Consider the following 22390-nt stretch of genomic DNA (forward strand, 5'->3'; position numbering starts at 1 on the left):
TGGAAAACACAGATTTTTCATTTCTAATTTCCCTCATCTTCAATCAGAATAATTCTCAAGCTTTAGATTGTATTATTCACTACTATAAACATAAACTCCATTCTACAAAAATCTCTATATTTAAATAGGTTAAATTGGTTGATTCATTTTATACAGTTAGACTCATAATACTTAGATTGTTAAATGTGTATAGTAATTTTTCCTGCAGGTTTGTCATGCATAATGTTTGTTTTTTCAGTCATTACATGAGACAGATACTGGAAGCTCTACGTTACTGTCATGATAATAATATAATTCACAGAGATGTGAAGGTAAGGGGGCTTAATTACTTTTGTTCTCTTCACCACAATAATGCAAAGTACTGAATTTTAATTTCTATAATTTAGAGAGGGGAGGAGCTGTAGAAAAGGAATCCCTTTTATGCTGAGTGTGTCTTTACTCTTACTGTGTCATATAAGATTGAAGTGCACCCTAATTCCATCAATATAGAACATCTAGGAGGTCTGTATTCACAAATTATATGTGCAGTTGATTACAACATGCTTTGAAAATCAGTTTAATTTCTAGTTTTTGAATATTCATATGGAATCTGCTTGCATTTTCTTCTTGTATGAAAAATGTGTGTATAAATTAATTGCATAAATTAAACTGGAATTGGTAGTTTATTGGCATCAATTTGACAGCATAATGACAGCCCTCATTCACACTAAGATTTCATAGAGATGCACAGGCTTAAATGCTACAGTATTAGTAATATTATCTGCTTCTTGGAGATGGTCCAATTAACATTTCTTATTATGAAAACTTCTTTAATATAATTAAGTTTGGGAGGATAAGTGCAGTGTTTAAGACTGGTGTGTGTACATATTGGTTTTAATCTGGTAAACTTTGTGCTGTTTCTATGGATATTTATGGAAGTAGTTTATCCTAAAGTACTTCATTCTAAGTAGCTGGGAGTTTTAACCCAAGTGGGCTTGACTCTCTTCAATTTGAATATGCATATTCTTTGTTAATGTCGTTTCCTAAAGTAGTAATTCCACTTCTCCAAGAGTTTGGTTTCATCCAAAGTGAGTCAAGCACTGTTGGAATTAAGGAAAATACTAGCAAGCTCTGATGATGCAGTTAGAGAAGTGATTTTAGTGAATAGAGAAGATTGGAGGGAGGGTAAACTGTGCTTCAGACTCCTGCAGGTGACCTGTGAGGGGAGAGAGTACAGACACTGAACTGGTGGGTTTTATGAGGAGTCATTTGGTCTTCTGTACCCAGACATTGCAGACCATGCACGACCTCTTACTCCTTTCCTTTTAAAATCAAGAAGATCATTATGTAACAGGCTTTCTGCTTTCTCTTTAAGTTTGTTGTTTTAATAGTAATTTCTTAAAACAGTGTCCAAAAATTAGAATTATTGAATACCAGCTCTTAATTGCTGGTAGAATGTCTCGTCCTGTTCTGTGTTGGGGGCTCTCGGTACTTTTAATTGTTTGGTTTTGGTACCTCATGATTTTCAGAATTAACCTCATCTTTATGTTGCTGCGTCTTCATGAAAGCTCCACTTGTTTTTCTTGGACAACATTCTTGAAAGAAAACCAGGTGTTTGCTTCAAGGGCCTTTGAGGGAGGCTGTTTCACTGAGGGTAAAGTGGGGATTTATTTTAGTGCTTATCCTGTCTCTTAGAACCTCAGAATCACAGGGGTTGTTTAAAAATACCATCCTTAGAAATGAACCCGTTCAAATTACATGGTTTAGGAAAAAATGTCTAAGGTGTCAGTGTAAAGCAGTGTAAACCAACAGTGTTTTGTTTTGGCAAAAGCAGTGCAGAGCTGTGGGGTTTGGGAGTTGAACACATTAAACTGCAGTATCCAGGCTCTAGATGTCACTGTAGATGTTGTTTTAGAAGGCAGTAGGCTAAATGGCCACTTTAGAAACTACCTGAATGGGTGAGAGTGAAAGTGCCTTGATAAAATCTGTAAGGTTGATACAGTCAGGCTACATTTTTCTCCCTTTTAGACTTTCTCTGAATGTTATTTTGAAATGTAAAATGCTTGGTCATTTTTTGCCGCTCAGGAAAATTGGCACCTTATAGTCCATGTAAGGTTCAGGTGTCTTTCAGCTGTTTTTTGTGCTCCCTTAGCTCCTGGCTAATGAGAAGGTTAGACAGTTTAGAGTAGACAAAATTAAAGTTTGTTGTTATCTGGTGCCAGGAACTTCACCTGACATTTCCATGTGACTGCAGCCTGGGACAAACTCCCTGTGCCCCACATTCACATCTGATGTCAGAATCAAAGCATGAAAGCTTTCACAAGATGGCCTGCAGTTGTCTTAATTGCTCTGAGAGACCAGAAGTTTCTTGAGCCTGTGTACATCATTTGACCCCCTTCAGCATTGCTTAAAGGCTTTATAATCAGTGACAATTACAAATTTGCTTCACCCTCAGTTAACATGATCCTGCAGTGCTTGGAAGCTGGATCATATGGTAAGGAAAACAGAGGATGCAGGAAGGCAGAAAACTCAAGACAGCTGTGCATCAGAAATGTGAATGCCAAGAACTTTTTCCCTTACCACAACATTTGTTCCTGTTCTTTCAACCTACTGATAGAGGACTCAGCAATTCCTTTTCTTCTGTCATAACCTTGCTGTGTCAGGAATACCCAGAAGGTGGCTATTGAAAGTAGCAGCATTGAAAGGAAGTCTTTTCCATTACCAAATGTTATTACAGAGCAGCTTGTGTACAGAGGAATCTTTATGTAAGAGAATAACGAAAGGGAAAGGGGGGGGATGTGGCTCTGAGTGAGATTCTTGTGTTTTCCTGTAAAGCTCCTGCTGCAATTTGAGTACCATTTGTCACTGGATTATTTTTGCAATAACTTTAACAGAATGGTTTTTATCGGTAAAACATCAGGAGGTTTTGCAATCCCTTTCTGAGCCTTTATTGTTGTGTAGACTTTTCCATAGTTGCAAAAATCTTGTTATAAAAATACCTCTTAGTATAACTGAGGGATGTAAGAGTGAGAGTATATAAGGTGTAAGAGTAATTTAATCACATCAAGAGCTTTAGTTGCTGAAGTTTTGTCCTTAACTCATTCCAAGTACTCCAGCTTTGTTCCATAATTTCCATGTAGTTTGAGTACCTGTGTATGTTACTGATTAGCAAATTGGTGTGCAGCTGGGGTCAGGGTGAGCCTGTCAGCAAAATGCAGACGTCCAAAATTATCATTAAGGCTTTATCTTGATAGGTATGAATGTTTGTTTCCTATATGTGATCATCTAAATAGATAAACGTGCTGAAGCAAAAATACACATATTCTACCTTCTCTGTCATTAAGATTCAGTTCAATACTTCTGTGACTGGGAGTCAAAACCAGGGAGTTTTTCCAGGGAATAGCACCAAGTATTATGCTCTGCCCTGTGTGTCATGTACACATCTGAGTTGGTCCAGGTGACTTGAGACTTGACCTGTGGATAGATTTGCATGGTGATTTTTGCACTATACAGAATTTAACCCATGATATGAATTCTGAGAGCACACTCAGTTACCACTTCTGTCTTTCATTGCCTGAACTGCTTCTAGCTCAGCATTCCAGATTTTGCTAGTAGAGTTCAACACTCCTGCACTTCTGCTTTTAGTCATATCTAAAAAATGAGTAAAAGTAGTATATATGTGTTTGTGTGTGTTTATGTAACTGTATATTTGGCTATTTAAAAAATAACCAGGATAGGATCTGTTATTTTTTTCCATCTTTGAATACCCCAAACAAGAAATCTGTTGCATGTTACTTTCCTTCTAGTCTTTTCACTTTGAAACTTCTTTTATGCTTTGTAATTACATACCATAATAATTGGTGTTTTGTCTGTATTTTCTAGAATTTACTAGATCCTTGAGATCCAGTAGCAACTTCTTGGTGAGGATTTTGTTACATATTAAGGTGTTAAAAAGTTCTTAAGAAAGTGTTACATTGTTAAGGCTGTGAAACCACTATCAGAGGGGCAATTGATCTGGCCACATTTTTTTCTGAGGTACGCTTCCTCATTCAATATACAAGTTAAGAGACTCCAAAAACAAAACTTTCAGTATCATTTCTCAGTGTTTCTTCAGGCAATGCTCTTTTCCCCGTTTATTTTCACCCCTGTGCCCCTGCTTCCTGTCTCAAGGTCCCCTTGCTTGTTTTGTCCAGCCCTTTTCCTGTTGACCTGTTAGTATGTTCAGAAGCAGTTTTGCTGAGAAAAGTGTATTTATTCTGCTTGGCCTGCCTGGAGTTGAACATTTACAAACTTTATGGTCAATAAGTTTATATCTTTCAGTCATTTGCTCACACAGTCAGAAAACTCATGTCTTCTGATCGATGAGCTGGCTTCCCATGCAGCACATTTGAATGGCTTAACCAAAAATTTGACAGACTCTTGTGGTTTCTAAACTGCTTTGCAAACCAGGTGCTGTGCCTGTTTGCCTTATGATTTTGTAATCACTGCAATAGAAATTAGTTGTTTTATTGTTTTTATTAAACAATAATCACCTGCTAACTTCTGATTTTGGCACAAGCATGTCCAAGCAATGCAGGTTTTCCACATGAGCTGTGTTTTGCTGTAGAATTTTTCTAACTCTCCTCATCCCTCGTGCCTTTAAGTTTTGGGGGATTTTCCTCCATGAACTCTTCTGTCAAATGCTAGACCAATGCAGGACTCAATTTGTAGTTTCTCAAATTGCCTGTACTGCACAAAAGCTTTTCCACTATTTGAAGCAAGAAAAACTTTGATGCAGTTAAGAACTTTAAAGGACATCATCTTGGGCAGATTACATAGGAAAAAAGTCAGGCATATATAATTTTTTGGTGCTATGTAGAAGTGTTGAAGTGGGATCTGGCTAAGAGTCTATCACAAGTTATATTAGTTCCCAAAGTTTCATTCATTTTCTTGCCTTTTTGATAAGCACTGGGGAACAAGTAGTTGTGACTAGAAAAATGTAGGAGAAATGTCTGCAGCCTATGCTGCCCTCAAAAAGTGTGTTAAGAGAAACAAGCCCAGGCAGGCATTTTGCTGAGATAACTGCAGCTACAGAAAGTGTACTTCAGGAAGGAGAGAAGTGGGGTTTGAGTTTGTGTCTGTGCAAATCAGAAGAGCACTTTGGTAGTGAACTGCTCTGCTCACCCAGACTTGCAGCTGATGATCCAAAACCAGTCCTGTCAGCAGTACTTTGCCATCTGGAAAGCTTTGAGTGCTCAGTTCTGCCTTGCTGTGGTTACTTGGCTGTTGGATGTGTAGCACAGTTGTGGTTCACCCATCCCAAGAAAATTGTCTGTGCTTTGTTCAACCTTCTTGTAAAGGAAACCTGTGTCCAAAACGCTTGCTTATAACAAGAGAGCTGGGTCCTCAACTTCAGCCTAGTTTTTACCTTCTTCCTTGACTTTTTAGGTAAAAGGAACTGTCCATTGGTCAAATGTAAAACCTCTTTTGTACTACATGGATGAATAGGTATTACACTCTATAGACTCCTTGAATTCATATGGATATACACATTTGGATTTATTATGGCCAATGTTGATGCAGCAAGCAAGATAATTTGAAAAGAAGATACAATATGTTACCATTTTATTTAAATATTTACCATTTTATATCAAAGCCTGCCTAAAGGTAGTTAAAATTAGTTTATTATTATTTATAATCTATGAGAAAATCTTTCCATATTCCTTCCCATTTCAATGAAAATATCATTACGTTTTGGATGTTCTGGTGTGGATTTTGTAAACAGGCCATAAAGACTTTTCTTAAATGTTTTATCTAACAGAAGGGTTATAACTGGATCTAAACTGCTTTTAGTAGCAGCAAGACAAGTAAGGACATTTTTAATTTCCACTAGATAGTTTAACCTTGGACATTCTGTGTCATTACCTGCAAGCAGTACATAGAAAATTGGCCTAAAAATATGGTATGGAAGAAAACAGACAGTTAATATCATCTGGATGACAAGAATGTTTCTTTTCACTGTTCTATAAATGAGATGTTTTTCTTCAATACAGGTGTTTTTTTGTATTCTGCTCAGATGTCTGGTAAGAGAATAGTATGACCACAAAACGGTCATAAAAGACAGAAAGAAGCACACAGTGGCAAGATAAGCTGCAATCATTGCAGGACGTTCACCAGCTTCTACCTTGATGTTGTAGCACGTGGGGAACTCTCCTGAAACCCTCTCCTGGACGTTGTAGGTGATGGCTGTGACTGTAATGCAGAGCACAATCAGCCAGATAACAATGCACAAATATTTAGCGAACTTTGGACGTCGGAACTCGTGCAGCAGGCGCCCATGGAGGGTTCCTGGCAGAGCTGGCGAGTGTTGTGGGCCACAGTTCTTCTTCAGGGTGGCATACTGGCTGAGGGCAATGGAGCACAGGATGGTGATGGTCACGTACATGCTGACGTGCATCACCAGCGTCCCCAGGTGATGGGCGATCCTGCACGCCGCCGACTCGTAGGGCCAGCGGTGCCCCTCGGCGAAGTAGGCGGCCAGGAAGGGCATGGTGCTGCAAACCAGCAGATTTGCAGTCACCAGGTTGGCCAGATAAATGTACTGAGTCCTTCGGGTGGGCGCTTTCCGTGAAAATATCCAGGCACTCAGAATGTTCCCAAAGATTCCAGCGGGAAACAGGCAGGAGTAGAGGATGGGGAGAGCTACGGTGGTAGCTGGCGATGGCTGAAGACATGATGAGTTGTTCATTTATGGCAGGATTTCTTGAGTGGTCAGAGCTGAAACACAATTTAAAAATTAATATTTCTGTAATGTGCCTCTAACATCTCTTCTTTGATCTTATCTCAGCTGTTTCTGTCTCCCTGACTTTTCAGTGTTCATTTGATACTGTTCCCTTAAGTTTGCATGAGGTTACAGTTTGGGCATTCTCTTCCACTGAAATTTCATGAAGAAAAATTAAACCCCAAAGCTTTTATGTGCATAGAATCTAATAAAATAAATTAGGAAGCTGAAGGTTCAAGCTAGGGTCTGGCAATAACTTCTATGATCTTGGTTTATTTCTCAGTCTTCTGGAACGTCTGTAACCTAATTTGGAAACCACTTACAGACCATTTAAAATTAAATGAGCAAATTAAGTGCAAAGAATTACTTTAATTCCAGAAATGCAGAAGAGTATCTGTACCTCCATTTAACTATAAATTATTCTGCATACTGCAAGAATCTCACTATATATATTTATTCTGTGCTCATGTCTGTATGTGATGTTACTTTATCACAGCTCTAATGTCAGATGTACATTTAACAACTCGGTCTTTTTTTTTAATATATACAGTGATTGTTGAAAACTGCAGTATATTAATTTTTTCCAAGTTCATTTTTTAGTCTTTTCTCAATTTCCAAACTGAAAATAAGAAATGAAAGCTCTGTGCAATGACTGTGTGTAAAAAGTGACATTTCAGCTTACAACCCTGTAGTGGAGAATTTTGCTGTTCTATGCATAGATATACATACATATTTTAGTGGTGTGTATCCTAGTTAGCTTTTTTTTCATATCAAATCATATTTTTAAGAAATCAGATTTCAAACTTAGAGACTAATAATAATTTTTTAAAAACAGCTGTAAACAAATTAACTCAGATGCTAAAGAGGGTTCAGTGTAGCAATTTAAAAAAGCCCAGACACCAAGTATAAAAACTGTGCTGTAGGCAGTGTTTGACAGACTTGCAAATTAAACTAACTTCTATAGTTCTTGCATTTTAGTGTACTCTTAAGTTCCATATGTATTGTTGAACCAAAATGTAATAAATTTTTATTATAATGAGTTGAATTCACAAAGTAATTGTTGAATTTGCTAATTTTAGAAGTCTAATGAAAATTTTTGTGTAACTGACCAAATTTCATCAGGTAAAACAAAGAGGTAGTAATTTTAAGCTTACCTACACAAGTTGCAGGCACCTTCTTTTGCTGAGAGGAAATATTTCTGTCTGATATCTGTTTAATCTCCACTTCTGCAGTGAAAATGATGGCACTGGAACCTGGAGAGTGCAGTTAAAAATTTCTCTCTGACATAACTAGGTTTTCAGAGTGTACAATGTCAGGAGGCAGGTAGGCATTTAATGTTCTGAAGATACGATGTCTGTACAAAAAAATGCTTTGAAATTAAGTCAGGATCAGCTCCATTAGGAAAAAAAAAGATGGAGATAGCAGAGAAGAGCAGCTGTGGCAGTCCTTTAGGTACAGCACAGAAAAAGCACCTTGCAATCCATTACGTAGTGCGTTCCTCTTTTGTGGGAGTGGAGGGGTTCTCTTTAGGACTGCCCACTTTCCTTCACGCTGCTATTTTATGAATGGAAACTTGTCTTTTCAGTCATATTTAACAGGTTTTCAGCTCCACAAGCTGTCACCAAGCTGTCTATTCCCAAAGGCCACATGCAATAGCACTGAATCCATGTTTGTCCTCACATGAGTGACCACATGGACACATCTGTCCAGTCAGGTCATGGATTGTGGGCAGGCAATTTACACCTGATGCATCCAAGGGTTCTGGCAGGGAAAATGGACTCAATGGACTGTCCAAGAAATGCAGTGTTTCACACAAATCATCCAGAGGTGTACACAGGACAGTTTCCTTCCTCCACAGCATAGGTATGATCACAGGGCAAACTCTGGCCACCTTTGCAGAAGTTGGGACTTTTGGGCTTTCTGCTTTCCGATACATCTGTGGTTGTGAGATAAGGCTTTTCAACGCCTATAAATAAGTTCCTTTATGAGAACAGAAGTTTGGTAAGGTTCTTGTTTTGCTAGTTTGGCTTTATGTTTAAGCATAAATTCACCTCATGATCTGTTATCATTGTTCAGTCTCATCACTAATTATTTTTTCTAAAATAATGGGCATATAAGCTGGCTTCCTATTCTGAATTCATAGTTGAACTCATTTACAATTATATTTATTTACTGTGGAGTATTAGTAATTAGGTTGTGAAGCTGTAATTAATTTGCATGTACTTTAATTCTTGTTCTTGTTAGATTTAATTATAGCCTGTTTTCCACTTCTGAATGTATATTATATTAAAAATCATTCTAACAGAGAGAGTCTTTTATTTATTGCGTGTTTAATAGTTTCTTAAGTAGTGTTAGAAGTCCTTGTTGCTGTGGCATTCCACTGAGGTTTAGATACAAGAATGCATATTCTGAAAAGTTGCTGAGTGGTGTGAACAATTCCAGTTAGCAGGTTTTTTTAATTGCTAGTATTATTTGTTGGTTATTAACTGTTGACTGTAATATTTATAATTTAATGATAATAACTCATGCTGTAAGAAGAGGTAACTGCTACATTTTTTTCTGAATTACTGTATGATAATAGATTGTTGTCGTGAACTAGAGTCTATCAGACTCTATTTTGGAATGGATTACTGAGAGCAGTAGCAAAGTAATGAAGTATTATAAGTTTTTTAAAAATGCCACCTGTCCCGGGAATACAGTTGCAGTTGGTTCTAAGCTGTAGCAAGCACCTTCCTTATTCTTTCAGTGTACTATTTCCATTCACCTAACTTATAAATGGTGTGTTTTTTCTAAATATATTTGAATATACTCAAATGGAACACATGCATTTTTATGCCATTCTCACTTAAGCTCTTCATAATTATTTTTATGTGTATCATTCACCTCAGTGATTTTCATTTTCTCTATTCTCAAATCATGATCACTTTTAATTTATACATGTTCTAGATTTTATATGGTCAATAGGAAGCATATGTTGCATTTAATCATTATTTGCAGACAACTTGTTTTCTGGCGCTAAAAACACAAAACCCAGGAAATTCCCAGTGGTGGAATTTCAGCAAGGCTTTGACACTGTCTCTCCCAGCCTTGTGTGCTGTCAGAGCACCAGACTAAAGCTTCCATGTGTGAAGCTCCCAGTCCTGGGAATAATGTGATTCTCACGTGTTTTTCAGTGTTGTAAGTTGCACTCCTCTTTTATAAGTGCTATTTGTCTGTCCTCAGAAACACCAGTTTGCAAGTTAAAACCGTAATTGCATTCAATTTCAGTGCAAAAATTAAAGTTGGTATTGTGGTTTAACGCTGGTAGGCAGGTGAGCCCTCACAGCAGCCCACTTACTCCACCTCAGTGAGATGGGGAGAAGAATCAAAAGGGTAAAAGTGAGAAAACTTGTTTATGATTTTTGCCTCTTCCCCCTCTTGTTGCTGTGGCTGCTGTGCTGCAGAACAGACCTCCCCTTCTGGTGCTCCCTCCTGCTTTGTCTGACACACTGATCAAATCTGCCAGAATTTGCCAAAGTAGGTGGTTGTGGTTTATCCCAGAAAGCTCCTAAATCCCACACATTCACTTACTTCTTCTCCAGTGGGCTGGGAGGCAGAACCAGTAGGGTAAAAGTGGAAATTCAGGGTGTGGAAACTCAGCGCACCGCTCCTGATGTCCAGAGTTACTGAGAGAACCCTTGGGGGGCTCGGGAGCCTTGGGATGTTGCCAGAAGTACCTGGTGGCTCGACTTTGACCCTACAAGAGATGTACCACCTGTATATGGGGATATGATAATCACTGGTGTTTAAAGGATATAGAAATAGCACAATTACAGGGCAAAACACAGATTTTCAGATTTTGGTACAGGGGGGTTGGAAAAACAAGATGGAGGGAGTTGGGGCCTGCCTCGTGGCTCTTCTTCCTTCTTCTTGTCTTCCATTTTCTGTGTGACGTAGATATTTTTGATAGGTTCTTAGTAAAGGTACACTTGGTAATAAAAATGATAAGTATTGGGGACAAAAGATAAATAAGATTTACGTAGTCTTTGTTATAAAAGGATGCGACCGCCCTGTAGGCAGTCAGAGTGCCTTTGGCTGCCTTGCTGGTCAGACCCCGGCTGGGCAGAGAGAAAACTTTGTAGATAAGAAATAATAAAGAACCTTGAAGACCAAACCTGAGAGTCCAGCCTCGTCCTTTGAAGCCCAGGGAGCGAACCCATCTCACACGTGTCTGGGCAGAGACAGACAACAGCCGGCCCGGACACAGGGTTTGTGAGAAAGAGTTTAATAAGCTTAAAGAAAAGGAAAGCAAAAAAACCCCAAGTGATAGAAAGCAACCCCATCTGACCAGTGCCCAGTGAGTCCCTAAAAATAGCAACACAGCCAGGCTTCCTTCTTGGCTTCTATTGCTGAGCATGGCACCATGTGCTCTGGGATATCCCTGGGGCCAGCTGTCTCTGCTGTGTCCCCTCCCACGTCCCTGTGCACCCCCAGCCTGTCTCTGCTGGGGTGTTCTGAGAAACAGTGAGGTCCTGCTTGTTGGGCAGGGGCTGCTTAGCAATGGCTGAAGCATCCCTGGGTGTCAGCGCTGTTTTGTTCACAAGCTCAAACCACAGCCCACATTGTGAAGAAGTCTTTCCCAGCCAAAACCAGCACAACACTGGTACATGTTGATACACCAGCTGAAATTCATGTGTTTATAGATTTGAGGAGAATGAGGTTCGTGCAGTTATATAGGGATGTGTGTTGAGTTAGCCTTTAAATACAGAAAGCAAAATAAATAGAATTACCTTCATATTAAAATTCACCTGAAGACTAGGTAATCAGGGAGCCCCGGGAAGAGGAGAAGACACACTATTTGAGTGACTGATTCTGTGGTCATTGGACACGTCACAGTGTGACGTTCAGGAGGTTTCCCAAGATGTTTCAGGACTGTTTGTTCTTCAGTAATATTTTCTTGTGAGGCCTGGTGTTTTACCCTTTAAATTTGGGAAAACTGATGGCAGAAAAAAATATGTAAGAATTAAATATTTTTTTTAAGAGTAAATATACCTGGTTTTGTTTCTTGATCAGTAGTAGCTGCTTCCTACATGACAGTGCTGTCTAGTTTCAGATCCCATTCTGAGCCAGTTGATACATCTGGCCTTTAACATCTCGAAGCACTGATTTATAGAGTTGTAGAAATCCAAAAGTATTTTCTGATTGCTTTCTGTAATTGTCTCTTTGTTCTGACTGCTGCTCCCTTAATGCTGCACTTTGCCAAGATGATGTGGTCATTGTTCCCCTCTTCTGTGCCATTCCTGCTCTTAGAGATTTTCTTATAGACCTGCTCCCTCTCAGATTTTCATTTCTGGCTGGAGAGTTGGTGAATTTAATGCATTTTGGATTTTCAGTATCGAAACCCTGTACTGCTACTTGATCTTCTGAAGAGATCTGAGTTGATTTTGGCAATACTGCTGTGTCCATGAATTACAAACCTTGTAAATGAAAATTCTGGTCTACCACTTCATTCAAAAGAATTTTAGAATCACATTGTGTTAAAGCTGCTGTTGTTCATGTCTGTCCTCTCCTAAGTTCCCCAGCCCACACCCTCACCCCAACCTGCTGTTCAGTATCATCAACCAACTGCTCACAGAATAAGCATAGAAAAGAAAGAATGATGAGATAACATATAAATCTTGTGAAATTATGGTTTATAAACTCCACTAGATGTACCAGAATTGATGTCATTATGTAGAACTACAGTATTGCATAATAAAATTGCACTGGACAAATACAAAACCAAGAGAAGCTTTAATATAATAGGATGGCAAAATGATAGATCCTAAAATGCAATTTCTGTGAGAATCAGTCAGAAATTATTGTACAGACACCTCCGTTGTATGCTGAAATGTTTTAAGAAAAAGTCAGTTACCATCATATCTTTATGAAATTGCACATTTGTGGGAATCTTTCTTTTAAAGATGAGAAAATCCCATAATTTTTTATAAAAAAAAAAGGAAAACAAAACAGACTGGCTAGTCATTGTAATTTGTTTGACGTGTTTATATCCAGTTCCATCAAATCTGAATGATGCAAATTCACATCAAAATTAAACCAAGTTTATATCTGGCTGAAGTGAAGCCTTATGTTTACTTTGTTCAATGAGAGTATTGTGAGTATCTTCTGTAAAATCAGAGTATTGTATGGAATTAGTAAAAACCCACACGTTTTGACACAGATTTTGCATTACAAGTCCCATGATCCTTTAAAGAAGTTACTGGTAGTCTTATTAAAACCAGCTTCTTTACACCTGCTTATTTGAGCAGTATTGTTTGTGTGTGTAAAGACAATAAATCCTTCTTTTACAGAGTTTGATGTCTGGCCTCTATATCTTTCACCTTTCTGGTCTGTTATGCCAGACATTTAATTTGTTCATGGTTGTGCTGCTTTAGTCATCTTGGTGCCAGACATTCCCCACCTTCAGCTCTCTGGTTTTTGAGAAATGTTACAGTTTGAAATTTGTTTGTGCCTAAATCCATAAAGCTGTTTAGTATCTGAGAATGTAGCTGTAGCTATGAAATGTTGTCATTACATTGCTGTTCACATGGCATCAGCAATTATCAAGATTATTGTAATCACATGGAAAGAAAAGTGTCCTGCCAGGGGGGAAGCATGCAGCTGGAATGTGTGGCTTTGGAAATCTAGGACCAGTGCCTGAGCCTGGCTGATCTTTTGGCTCCATTCTGTGAGTTAATGTTCCTTCCTGAGCTACTTTGTGCAGTTGTCAAATTTATCCCATTGAAGGAAATCTTAGGAAATACCCACATCATCTCTCCTTCATTTATTTAGAATTTTCTGAAAGTGTTGCTTGCTTTTCCTCAGGTGTCAGATGACCTTGACACTCATTAAAATGTTGGAAATACGAGGGTCTTAGTAGGATTGAATATTTTAATTTTGCTGCTTAATATAACTAAGAGTGTCTTCTGTACTTAAAATTGAATTGATAGCTGTTGTATTCTTCACCTCATTTTTAAGACTCCTGTTACTAAATTCTCAAATATTTTCTTTTAAAATACATTTGTAAATGTAGTAAAAATACTAATCTCTTGGAAACCTATTAAAACAGAGAAAACCATAAAATACATAAAATCTGTAATGGTATCGAGATCTTTCAAATAAGACAGAATTTACTTTTTGCAAAATTTTCTATTATGTACATACACAAGCTACTAATATTAATGTATATATACAAATTTACTTTTACAGGTTCAAACCCCTTTGTGGAAATGTCCCTAAAGAGTTAGTGTTCTAGTTTAGTCCAACACAAAATGTCTGAGAACTTCCTAATTTGTTTTCTTGGATAAACAAGAGCAAAAAAATTCTTCTGAAAAGTAACTTCTCATTTTCACAAACAGAAGTACGACTTCTCATTTTTCTTTACAGGAGGAAAGAGACAGAATTAGTAGCTCTAGAGTAGAGGATTTTGTGATCTGAAATTGATGATCTGGAGTGACAGAGATTGATTTAAACATTCAAATCACAGACTTCTTCCTTGAGTAGCTGGAGTGAGGAGTGGTGGTAGATAATCGCTCTTGAGCATATTGCCCAAGTTTTATGTCTGAAGTGCTCTCCAGGTTTAGGCTTTTCTCTCCATGAAGTTTTCTGCAAATCAGTTGGAATACAGTCTTACGAACGCTTCTGGACATTAGGAAATACATAACTGGGTCTAGGCAGCTGTTAATTGATGAAAATATGAGCATCACCTCATTGCTCGTGTGAATGATCTCCATCCAATAACAGGATGGGTTTTGTAACTGTGATGTGATGTAGACAACTCGGAACATGTGATAAGGCACAAAACAGATGGTGAAAATTATGAGAACAATGAAGGAATTTCTTGCTGTCTTGGTGTATTTTCCTGCATTGGGAAAATTTGCCCTTCTCCTCGAAATTTTCAGAAGGTTCTTGGCAATTTTAACATACGAAAGTATCAAAAGGAAAAAAACTATCCAAAAAATCAGTACAGTAATATAATTTAAAATTGCTTCTGCCTTCTCTGCATTCTTTTTGCTTCGGTAATGAAAGCATTTGGTAGAGTTGCTGTCCTCAGCATTAAGGAAAGATGGTACAACCACCACTATAAATCCTGCCAGTGCGACGGCCCACACCGTGCAACAGATCTGCACGCTCCGGGTAGTGGTTAGCATCTTTGGACGCTTCACAGACTTAGTTATCTTTATAAAACGATCCAGACTAATTAGTCCGAGCAGTACTATGCTAATGTACATGTTCATGTAAAACAGAGTTCCCACAATCTTGCAAAAAGCCCGCCCGAACATCCAGCGGTTGGTGGCGTGATAGAGGATCCGGAAGGGAAGGCAGAAGATGAGCAGGAGGTCTGCAACAGCTACGTTTAGCAAGTAAACTTGGATAGAATTCCTCTTCTGATGAATGCCCAGGAAAGCAAACAGGGCTACAATATTTCCAACCAATCCAACAACAAAAATAATGGAGTAAAAAACTATCAAAGCAAGTGAGAGTGAGTTGTTGTCATCCAAGGAACAGCCGGCATCATTGTGACTTTCTGAGGCATTTATGGTCAGGTTGGTTTGGTTACTCCAGAATTCTTCCTCGTGTGGACCAATGGTTGGTAAATCAGCTGAAGTTGCAGCCATCATTTGAAAAGGGGTTTTAGCTGTTCTGCAAAAATACAAAGAGAGATTTTAAGAATTAAATCTCAGGTGTCTGTCTGCTTTATAGCCTACAGTGGTATAAACATAAAAGGCAGTAGCTGAAACGAATAAATGCACCAAGTTTTGATGTAGCTGAATAGAAGGAGTTTCAGCCAGATATCATAAAATAATTTAAGTGTAGGTAATCTGCAGACAAGAGAGAACAGATAGTGTAGAGTACTCACAGATAAATATTTCTGTAATTACAGCGTTATTACTGTCCTGTGTTGTTTTAAAAGTCAACTATTGCATTTTCCTGCAAACTTAAGAATTTTCTTTATCTATAAGAATAAATAGGTTTTTTAAGTTCACTTCTTAGGACCAGAATTTCTAGCACAGAAAAAATTTTAACTAAGGTGCAGGGACAGGTAAGCATAGCTAAGTATTCTCAGTGTTGACACAAAGTACATAGAAGCATATTAAAGGAAGTCTAAATTCATCTGTGTTAATTTTAAATAATTCACATCTCTCACATGTGACTCACTGATTCTCAATTTAAAAAAAAACTTTCATCAATTAATAATATTTATTTGGCTATGTACTGTGTTATAAGTAACCCTGTGAGACAGTATTATTGCAGTAGCTTGTCTTTAATAATCTGTACCTTCACATAAATGTGTTTTTTTTCTTTTTCTTGACCATTCACAAATCAGTATTACACAAATAAACTACCATTAGCTGGAGATCACAATATTGCAGTAACAGATTGTTTTCAAAACTTTCTTGTTTTTTGCTTTCATTGAATAGTTTTTAATTTCACTAAGCTTATTGCTGACCAGGTAGGTACAATGTGAAAGATAAAAATCAGCATTGACCAACAAAGGCAAACCAGAAGTCTGTGGTTTGGAGAACAGTCACATGAAGGCGTTTACAGAGGTGTTTATCACTGAAAAGTAATGATAAAACTTTAGCCTTCAACTTGTTTGTCATAGCAACAAGTTGCTATGACAACTGCCATTAAAAAATTTATTTAGAATATTTTTGTTTTACAGAGGAAAAAAGTTTTTTTCCCATAATCTCACAAAATTTTCACGAGTGGTTTTAGCACTCTGCACTTAGTTTTCTGGCAGCTGTTACGGGGAAAAAACAAAAAACCACTGCTGTATATGTAATCTTAAAATAACTTTTATGCTAGGTCTATGTCTAGGCCATGGAATTTGCATGCTAGGTCTTAAAAAATGCAAATTTACATTTAATTCTGTGATGCAGCCACATCAGTGAAAATGGCAACACTTTAGGCAAAATTCTTAAGACCTGATGTACTTACAGAATCTGAATTCTTGAGAGGAGAGTCTAAAATATTTTAACATCCTTTGTTGCCTCACCCTACAATTGTATTAAACTGGTAGGGTACATTAGCAGTTTCCAAACCAGCTGTTCTCATACTTGCCACTTGATATTGTCGGGGCAAGTAATTTCAAGAGGCTGATTTCAAACTGCAGTGTTTTCAAATATATCTTGAAACCCCTCTACTGCAATGACTTCATGTTTAAGTTGCTTTTCTATGAAAATGTTTGATATGGGGACTTGTGTAAGGAAGTTTAGATTAATGAGAGAGAAACTTGGGTTACACTGCAAATGGATTGGGAACAAAACTTCTCACTCTCGTAAGTTGTGTCACCTCTAAGCAAGCAGACGTGCTTAAACCTAGATATTAGGAGAATTACAATTAGGAGAACTATAGCTTAAATATAAAAGAGGTCACTTACCATTTATGTGCTAAGAAGTTCTGCTGGTTCTCAAAAGCACTGGTGAAGACAGGGAGGAGAAACGTGCAGGTCCTTTTATTAGAAAGCTGCAGCGGCAGCTTCTCTCTGAAAGTGGCGAGCTCCAGCTGACTCGTGCACTTGGCAACAGGGGGAAGTTTTAACTGGTGTTGCAATTGGTTTGCTTTGTTTTTTTAAAGGCATTTTTAACTGGCTCTACCCAATTTATTTGGGCTCTGATGAGAGAGTTTCTGTAATAATTTTTTTTTCAGTTTTGCTCTGAATTGGAGATTGGAAGTTTTTTTCTCAGAGATTTTGTTTCTGGTGAACAGTGCCAGTGGTTTTTTGGGTGATGGTGATGTTGATACAATCTGTCATCTCTTTAATACTTCGTGGAAATAGTGTCACTTTTTTCCACTGGAGGGTAAAGATAAGTCAGCACCACAGTGCAATGGTACATGTTGTAAATGTTTATATAGTTGCCCCATCTACCTTTCTCCTTGCCTGGGATTAGAATTCTTTCTCACTGCAAATGACAGTGAGGAGAGGATGTGAAAGTGCCCGAAGTGTGCATCTGAACCATTTCACTAAGGCAGAAGTGAAATACAATATGCAGCAATAATACCACCTGCTAATATTCTTCCTAGTGGGGCATAGGAATTGAAAATTGCATTTCTAAATTGGAAATTTAAGAGTGGATTCTAGAAGACCTAATATGACAAGGCCTAAATTAAACTAAGATCTCAAGAACATTGCTTTGAAGTCTTTGTTCTCATATAATTTAAACTTTTACAAAAAGATGTCGGTGGTTAGAGATGACAACTTCACAGGTAGTCAGAAGGAACTTCTGGTAGATCCTGTGCACTTTTTTGAGTTCTTAGTTTTGCAGTTTAAGCAGTAAAGTATTCTCAGGAGGTAGTATACAAATTTGAGGTTCTTCATTTTAAATAATATGGTATTGAAAAGAGAGGTTTTGAGTAAATGCAGGAAGTTCTAAATTAAGTGCAATTGTTTGGGTATGTGTATTTAATACCAAATTGTGTTCTGATAGATTTTGTCCGTATTTTGCTTCCTCATGCAGCAGTCAGTACCCATCTGAATTGTTGTATAATCTTATTTCATTTTCATACATTACACCTCACTGTTATTTGTGGAAAATCAAAGGTATAGATGCCTATGGCTGAAATCCAGTTTAGACACATAAAGAATATCCCTCGCTGGAATATTCCAGGGGTGTTCCTTTTCTTTCCTGCACTTGAGAAGTGCAGAGTAAATTCTGTGATTAAGGCTCAAAACGGAGTTTTATGCTCTCTGTGAGAAGGATAAGACCCCACAAAACATATCATGAGCAAGATATTTCAGCTAGGGAATTGAAACAGTGTAAGGGTTAATGGGATGAAAGACAAAAAGGAAAAGTAATACTAGGTAAGAAATTATAGACATGAGGTTTTTATTGCCATTTTATCATGATTTTACTTAGTGTCCCTTGCTAGTTCTGATAAGTTCTGAAAGGATTTTGCTATGCCTGGGGCAATAAAAGGGAAGCCAATGTAGAAAGAGGAGTCCATGCCAGAAAAGAAGATAACTGAAATTAAGAAATTATTTTTAAAAACCAAAATCTAACCTCTGCTCACAGATGTATGAAAGTAAGTTCTAAAATACAGATTGTTTTTCTCAAACAATGTAATAATTTGTCTGGATTTTTGTCTTTTCAGCCACACTGTGTACTGCTTGCCTCAAAAGAGAATTCAGCCCCTGTAAAGCTTGGTGGCTTTGGGGTAGCAATTCAGTTAGGAGAGTCTGGGCTAGTTGCTGGAGGTAAGAAATTTTCCTTCTGAGTTATTTAGTATTGTGCATGTTGTACTGCAGAGTTCTGTTCTTCAGACACAGCCTGTCCTGCAAAACAAGAGCTCAAAAATAATATTTCACTACAGGCTGAGTTAACATGGTAAATGCACAGTGCCAAGCTAAATTGGTAGTGGAACACAACGTGCATTCACACATTGAGCATTAAATCCCTGTAAATGTTATTCAACGGGAGCTCATGCTGGTTTGATCAAAATAAAACTGAGAAAACCCAATAAATTTTCTACTTTAATGCAAGCTTTGGCTTCATTCTGCCATGCTTGGTAAAGCAAAGAAAATAAAAATGCAGTTATTGAAGCAAGGACTTACTGCAGCATCATCAGTGCTGCCCTGTTTGGTAGGCAATTCCTGTCAGAATGCTGTGCTGTTTAATAGCAAAATCTTACTGGTTTTCACGTGTGACTCTTTTCTGTGTTTTAAAATTTCATTGTAATTATTGCATAAGACATCAATATCTTGATACGTATGTATATTTTTGACTGTGTTTTGTTTTCTGTGGATTTTATTTCCTCTAGCTGCCTTCCATATTGTTCCAGACAATAGGGTTGTGCTTTAATCAGCCTGCACAGATGAAGACCCAATCAATTTTCTGATGCTTTCATTGCCAGAGTAGGAGACCACAACAAAACATTTTGTTAGTTTTAATATTTTTTTCTTCAGAATTAGTAACTTTCTTCAGTACCATACATCTTCAAAAATCTCAGATTTCCTAATTTAATCACTTAACATTCTGTGTCAATTTGAATTTTGTACATTTTTTTAAATAAAAAGCAAATCAAATACAAACATAACAGCTTCCCTTCCCTTCCAGATACTGCTGATACCCTGGAAATATCCAAGTATCTTATTAACTAGAGACATCTTTTCCAAGAAAATACCCATTCACTTAAGCTGTAATAAAAAAGTCATTGTTTTCTTGTGTTACTCAAATTATCTGTACCTCAGTCACTGCTTTTTTTAGTGGTAGTTTCTACACTTTTGTTTCTAATTATCTCATTTTTCTTCTTTATGTTCTACTGAGCAACTTTACTCACTCCTTCTGTTTCAGCCATTCTTCTGGAGGTAGTCAGATGCTGTGTACTTTCAGACTACCAATTGTCTAGCAAGAAAAATTCAAGTTCAACTTTGAAAAAAGAATTTACAGCATTTTTCCTGAAGTTTACCATGGCCTTCCTTTTGTGTTACTCTTCCCAGTGCTGTGATGCCACTCACTGCTCCTGTGCTCAACCTCCAGCAGTGATCAGTGCTGGGGGTTCTGTTTGCAGCTCTCACAGAAGATCTCAAACCTCATCACTGTGATATTTATCAGTATTTTTTTGCTTCTTCCACCTCAACTTCTGCCATGTTAGTCTGCCTTCACACAATTATTTTTTTCCCTTTTTCTCAACTGGCATCTCCAATTTGCAGCCTTTTCATTGGCACTTGTTGCTTTCAGCTTCAAATTCCACTCATTTTCAGGGATACCCAAAGTAATTCCATTCCATTTATATACTGTGGAAAGTCCTCTAAACATCTTTCTTCTCATCTTCCATTCCAGTCTTTTAGGCACAAATTACCTCTGTTATCTGGCACTTCTCTTCCCTGCCAGAACCCTACCTGAAGGCAAATTACTAGACAGTTCCCTACACAGAGCTGGCAAGGTCTTATTTATTCAGTTTTACAATGTAACACGTGTTATATGAAAGCTGTCAATACTGGCTGTTTGAACTGGACTATAAATTCCTTATAAATCAGTGTTTATCCATACATTTGTTTAAGGGTGTTATTCATATGGATAAGTTTTGTCATAATAGTAAAAATAATTTACAGGTACTTCTTATTTCTCAATTGTTTCATTAAAAAAGTAGAAACTCTCCAAATGGAGAAGTCTGAGCAGCATCATAACCAACCTGTTCACTTTCACATTGCTTTTCTAATTTTTAGTGAAAAACATTGATTCCTCTTGACGTAGTCAATTATTTCCCCTTTAGCATGGCATTATTTCCCTTTTAGCAAGGCAATGCCTGCATTTGGTGGTTAGTACATAAAAAAAGAAATTCTCTATTAAATAAGATCTATCATGGCATGAAGATAATTTTACCCACCTGAAATCCCCTGTGCTTTGTTTGTGCTGTTTTTCCTACTTCTGTACACCTTGGCACACCTGTGCCTGGCAATCCCAGGATCTGTGTAGCCCCAGGAGAACAAACTAAGGGAATTTTTTCCCTCAGTGTGTTTGAAGGCAGCCTTCAAACTTACAGTTTTTGCTTTGTTTGGGACTGTTATATTTTTTGACTTGACAAAGGTATCTTTATCAGAGTGTGCATAAATTGCTGGGGAAGGATTTTTGTAGTGAAGTTAAATTAAGGTATTAATATCTTTTTATGTAAGTCCAAAGACAAACTTGTGAAGTTTGGAAGGAATGTAACTAAAGGATTCTTTCTTTCAAGCAGGTAGATGGCTGTTTTACAGGAGTGTAAAAGAGCTCATGAGAAGCTGTGACATCATACTAGATGTCATTGATAAAAATGTGTATGGATGAAATTTTAGGAGTGACTGTATTTTATCAGCTAACAAAGTTCAGTTGACATTATTTTTAAGAAAGCTCAATTATTAGTTATTATTTACTTTAAGTACAAGAAGGTACAAAAAAAAAAAGTATGTACATAACTCATTTCTTCATAAGGCCAGAGGGAAAAATTTAAGGACATATTCTTTGTTCCACGCTATTTGCCTCCAAGCTGCAATAAATGGCTAAGAATCATGCGTTGTCATATGAGCTAAAGGGAATAGGTTTCGTGAGCTACTAATCTCTGGAGGTCTCTTCTTGCTTCAGTTCTTATGATCAGAAGTGGAAAATTGTTCTACAGGCTTCACTTGAAGCCTTGAAGTAGGTACTTTATAAAGGAACTCTGGCAGTATACATAGGAGTTAGAGATCCTCATAATTTATAAGTGAATTCCTTTAAGGAACAGCACAGTTCCATAAGACAATAAACAGTCTATGTTGCATTATTATGATGCAGCTGGAGTAGTGGAACCTCTGGGAAGGCAGTGATTTAATAGACTAATCTTACATTATGATCTCTGTCCCCTTCCTTGAAGAGCTTTCTTGCAGAGCATAGTATGAATTATGACAGTATTTTCTTAACTGTGACATCAGATTTATCTGATATCAAATATCTTAGATGCTAAATCTTGGGATTTTTAGCTAGTATATGGTATAAAAGTCTGAAGGAACAAAAACCATCGAGTTCAAAACTGATATTTCCTTCACTTAATCTACTTAATTTCTCCTGGTTTCAACTTGTGCAAAGATAACTGCACAGACTTAAATAGGATGAGGTTCTTTATCTGGGGGTAGTTAACTGTCAGTAGTTAAATTTCACATTTTACCTTCAGCAGCAG

General features: G+C 37.5%; 3 protein-coding genes across 4 annotated transcripts in view; 1 reads left to right on the forward strand and 2 right to left on the reverse strand.

Annotated features, from left to right (window-relative positions):
* CASK (calcium/calmodulin dependent serine protein kinase) overlaps positions 1-22390 on the forward strand; it is a 188235-nt gene that overhangs the window by 86775 nt on the left and 79070 nt on the right. For both annotated transcript variants that reach the window (XM_084201210.1, XM_084201211.1), the window contains exons 5-6: positions 239-311; positions 18854-18956. In XM_084201210.1, the coding sequence (XP_084057336.1) occupies positions 239-311; positions 18854-18956 (176 nt within the window). The remainder of the gene's footprint in view (positions 1-238; positions 312-18853; positions 18957-22390) is intronic.
* GPR82 (G protein-coupled receptor 82) lies at positions 5651-6706 on the reverse strand (the record flags this gene model as incomplete). The annotated part of the gene is made up of 1 exon (XM_084201472.1): positions 5651-6706. The coding sequence occupies one exon, from the start codon at positions 6704-6706 to the stop codon at positions 5651-5653; it is 1056 nt and encodes a 351-aa protein (XP_084057598.1).
* On the reverse strand, positions 12529-17236 carry GPR34 (G protein-coupled receptor 34). Its single transcript, XM_084201389.1, has 2 exons — positions 17142-17236; positions 12529-15400 (listed from the first exon to the last, which is right to left on the reverse strand). The coding sequence occupies exon 2, from the start codon at positions 15376-15378 to the stop codon at positions 14233-14235; it is 1146 nt and encodes a 381-aa protein (XP_084057515.1). The 5' UTR covers positions 15379-15400; positions 17142-17236; the 3' UTR covers positions 12529-14232.

The sequence above is a fragment of the Fringilla coelebs genome (assembly GCF_963513975.1).
Source record: "Fringilla coelebs genome assembly, chromosome: 2".
NCBI classification, from domain to species: Eukaryota; Metazoa; Chordata; class Aves; order Passeriformes; family Fringillidae; genus Fringilla; species Fringilla coelebs.

Coding starts and splice junctions, on each gene's coding strand:
- GPR34 (XM_084201389.1), bottom strand. CDS start 15,378: ATGATGGCTGCAACTTCAGCTGATTTACCAACCATTGGTCCACACGAG.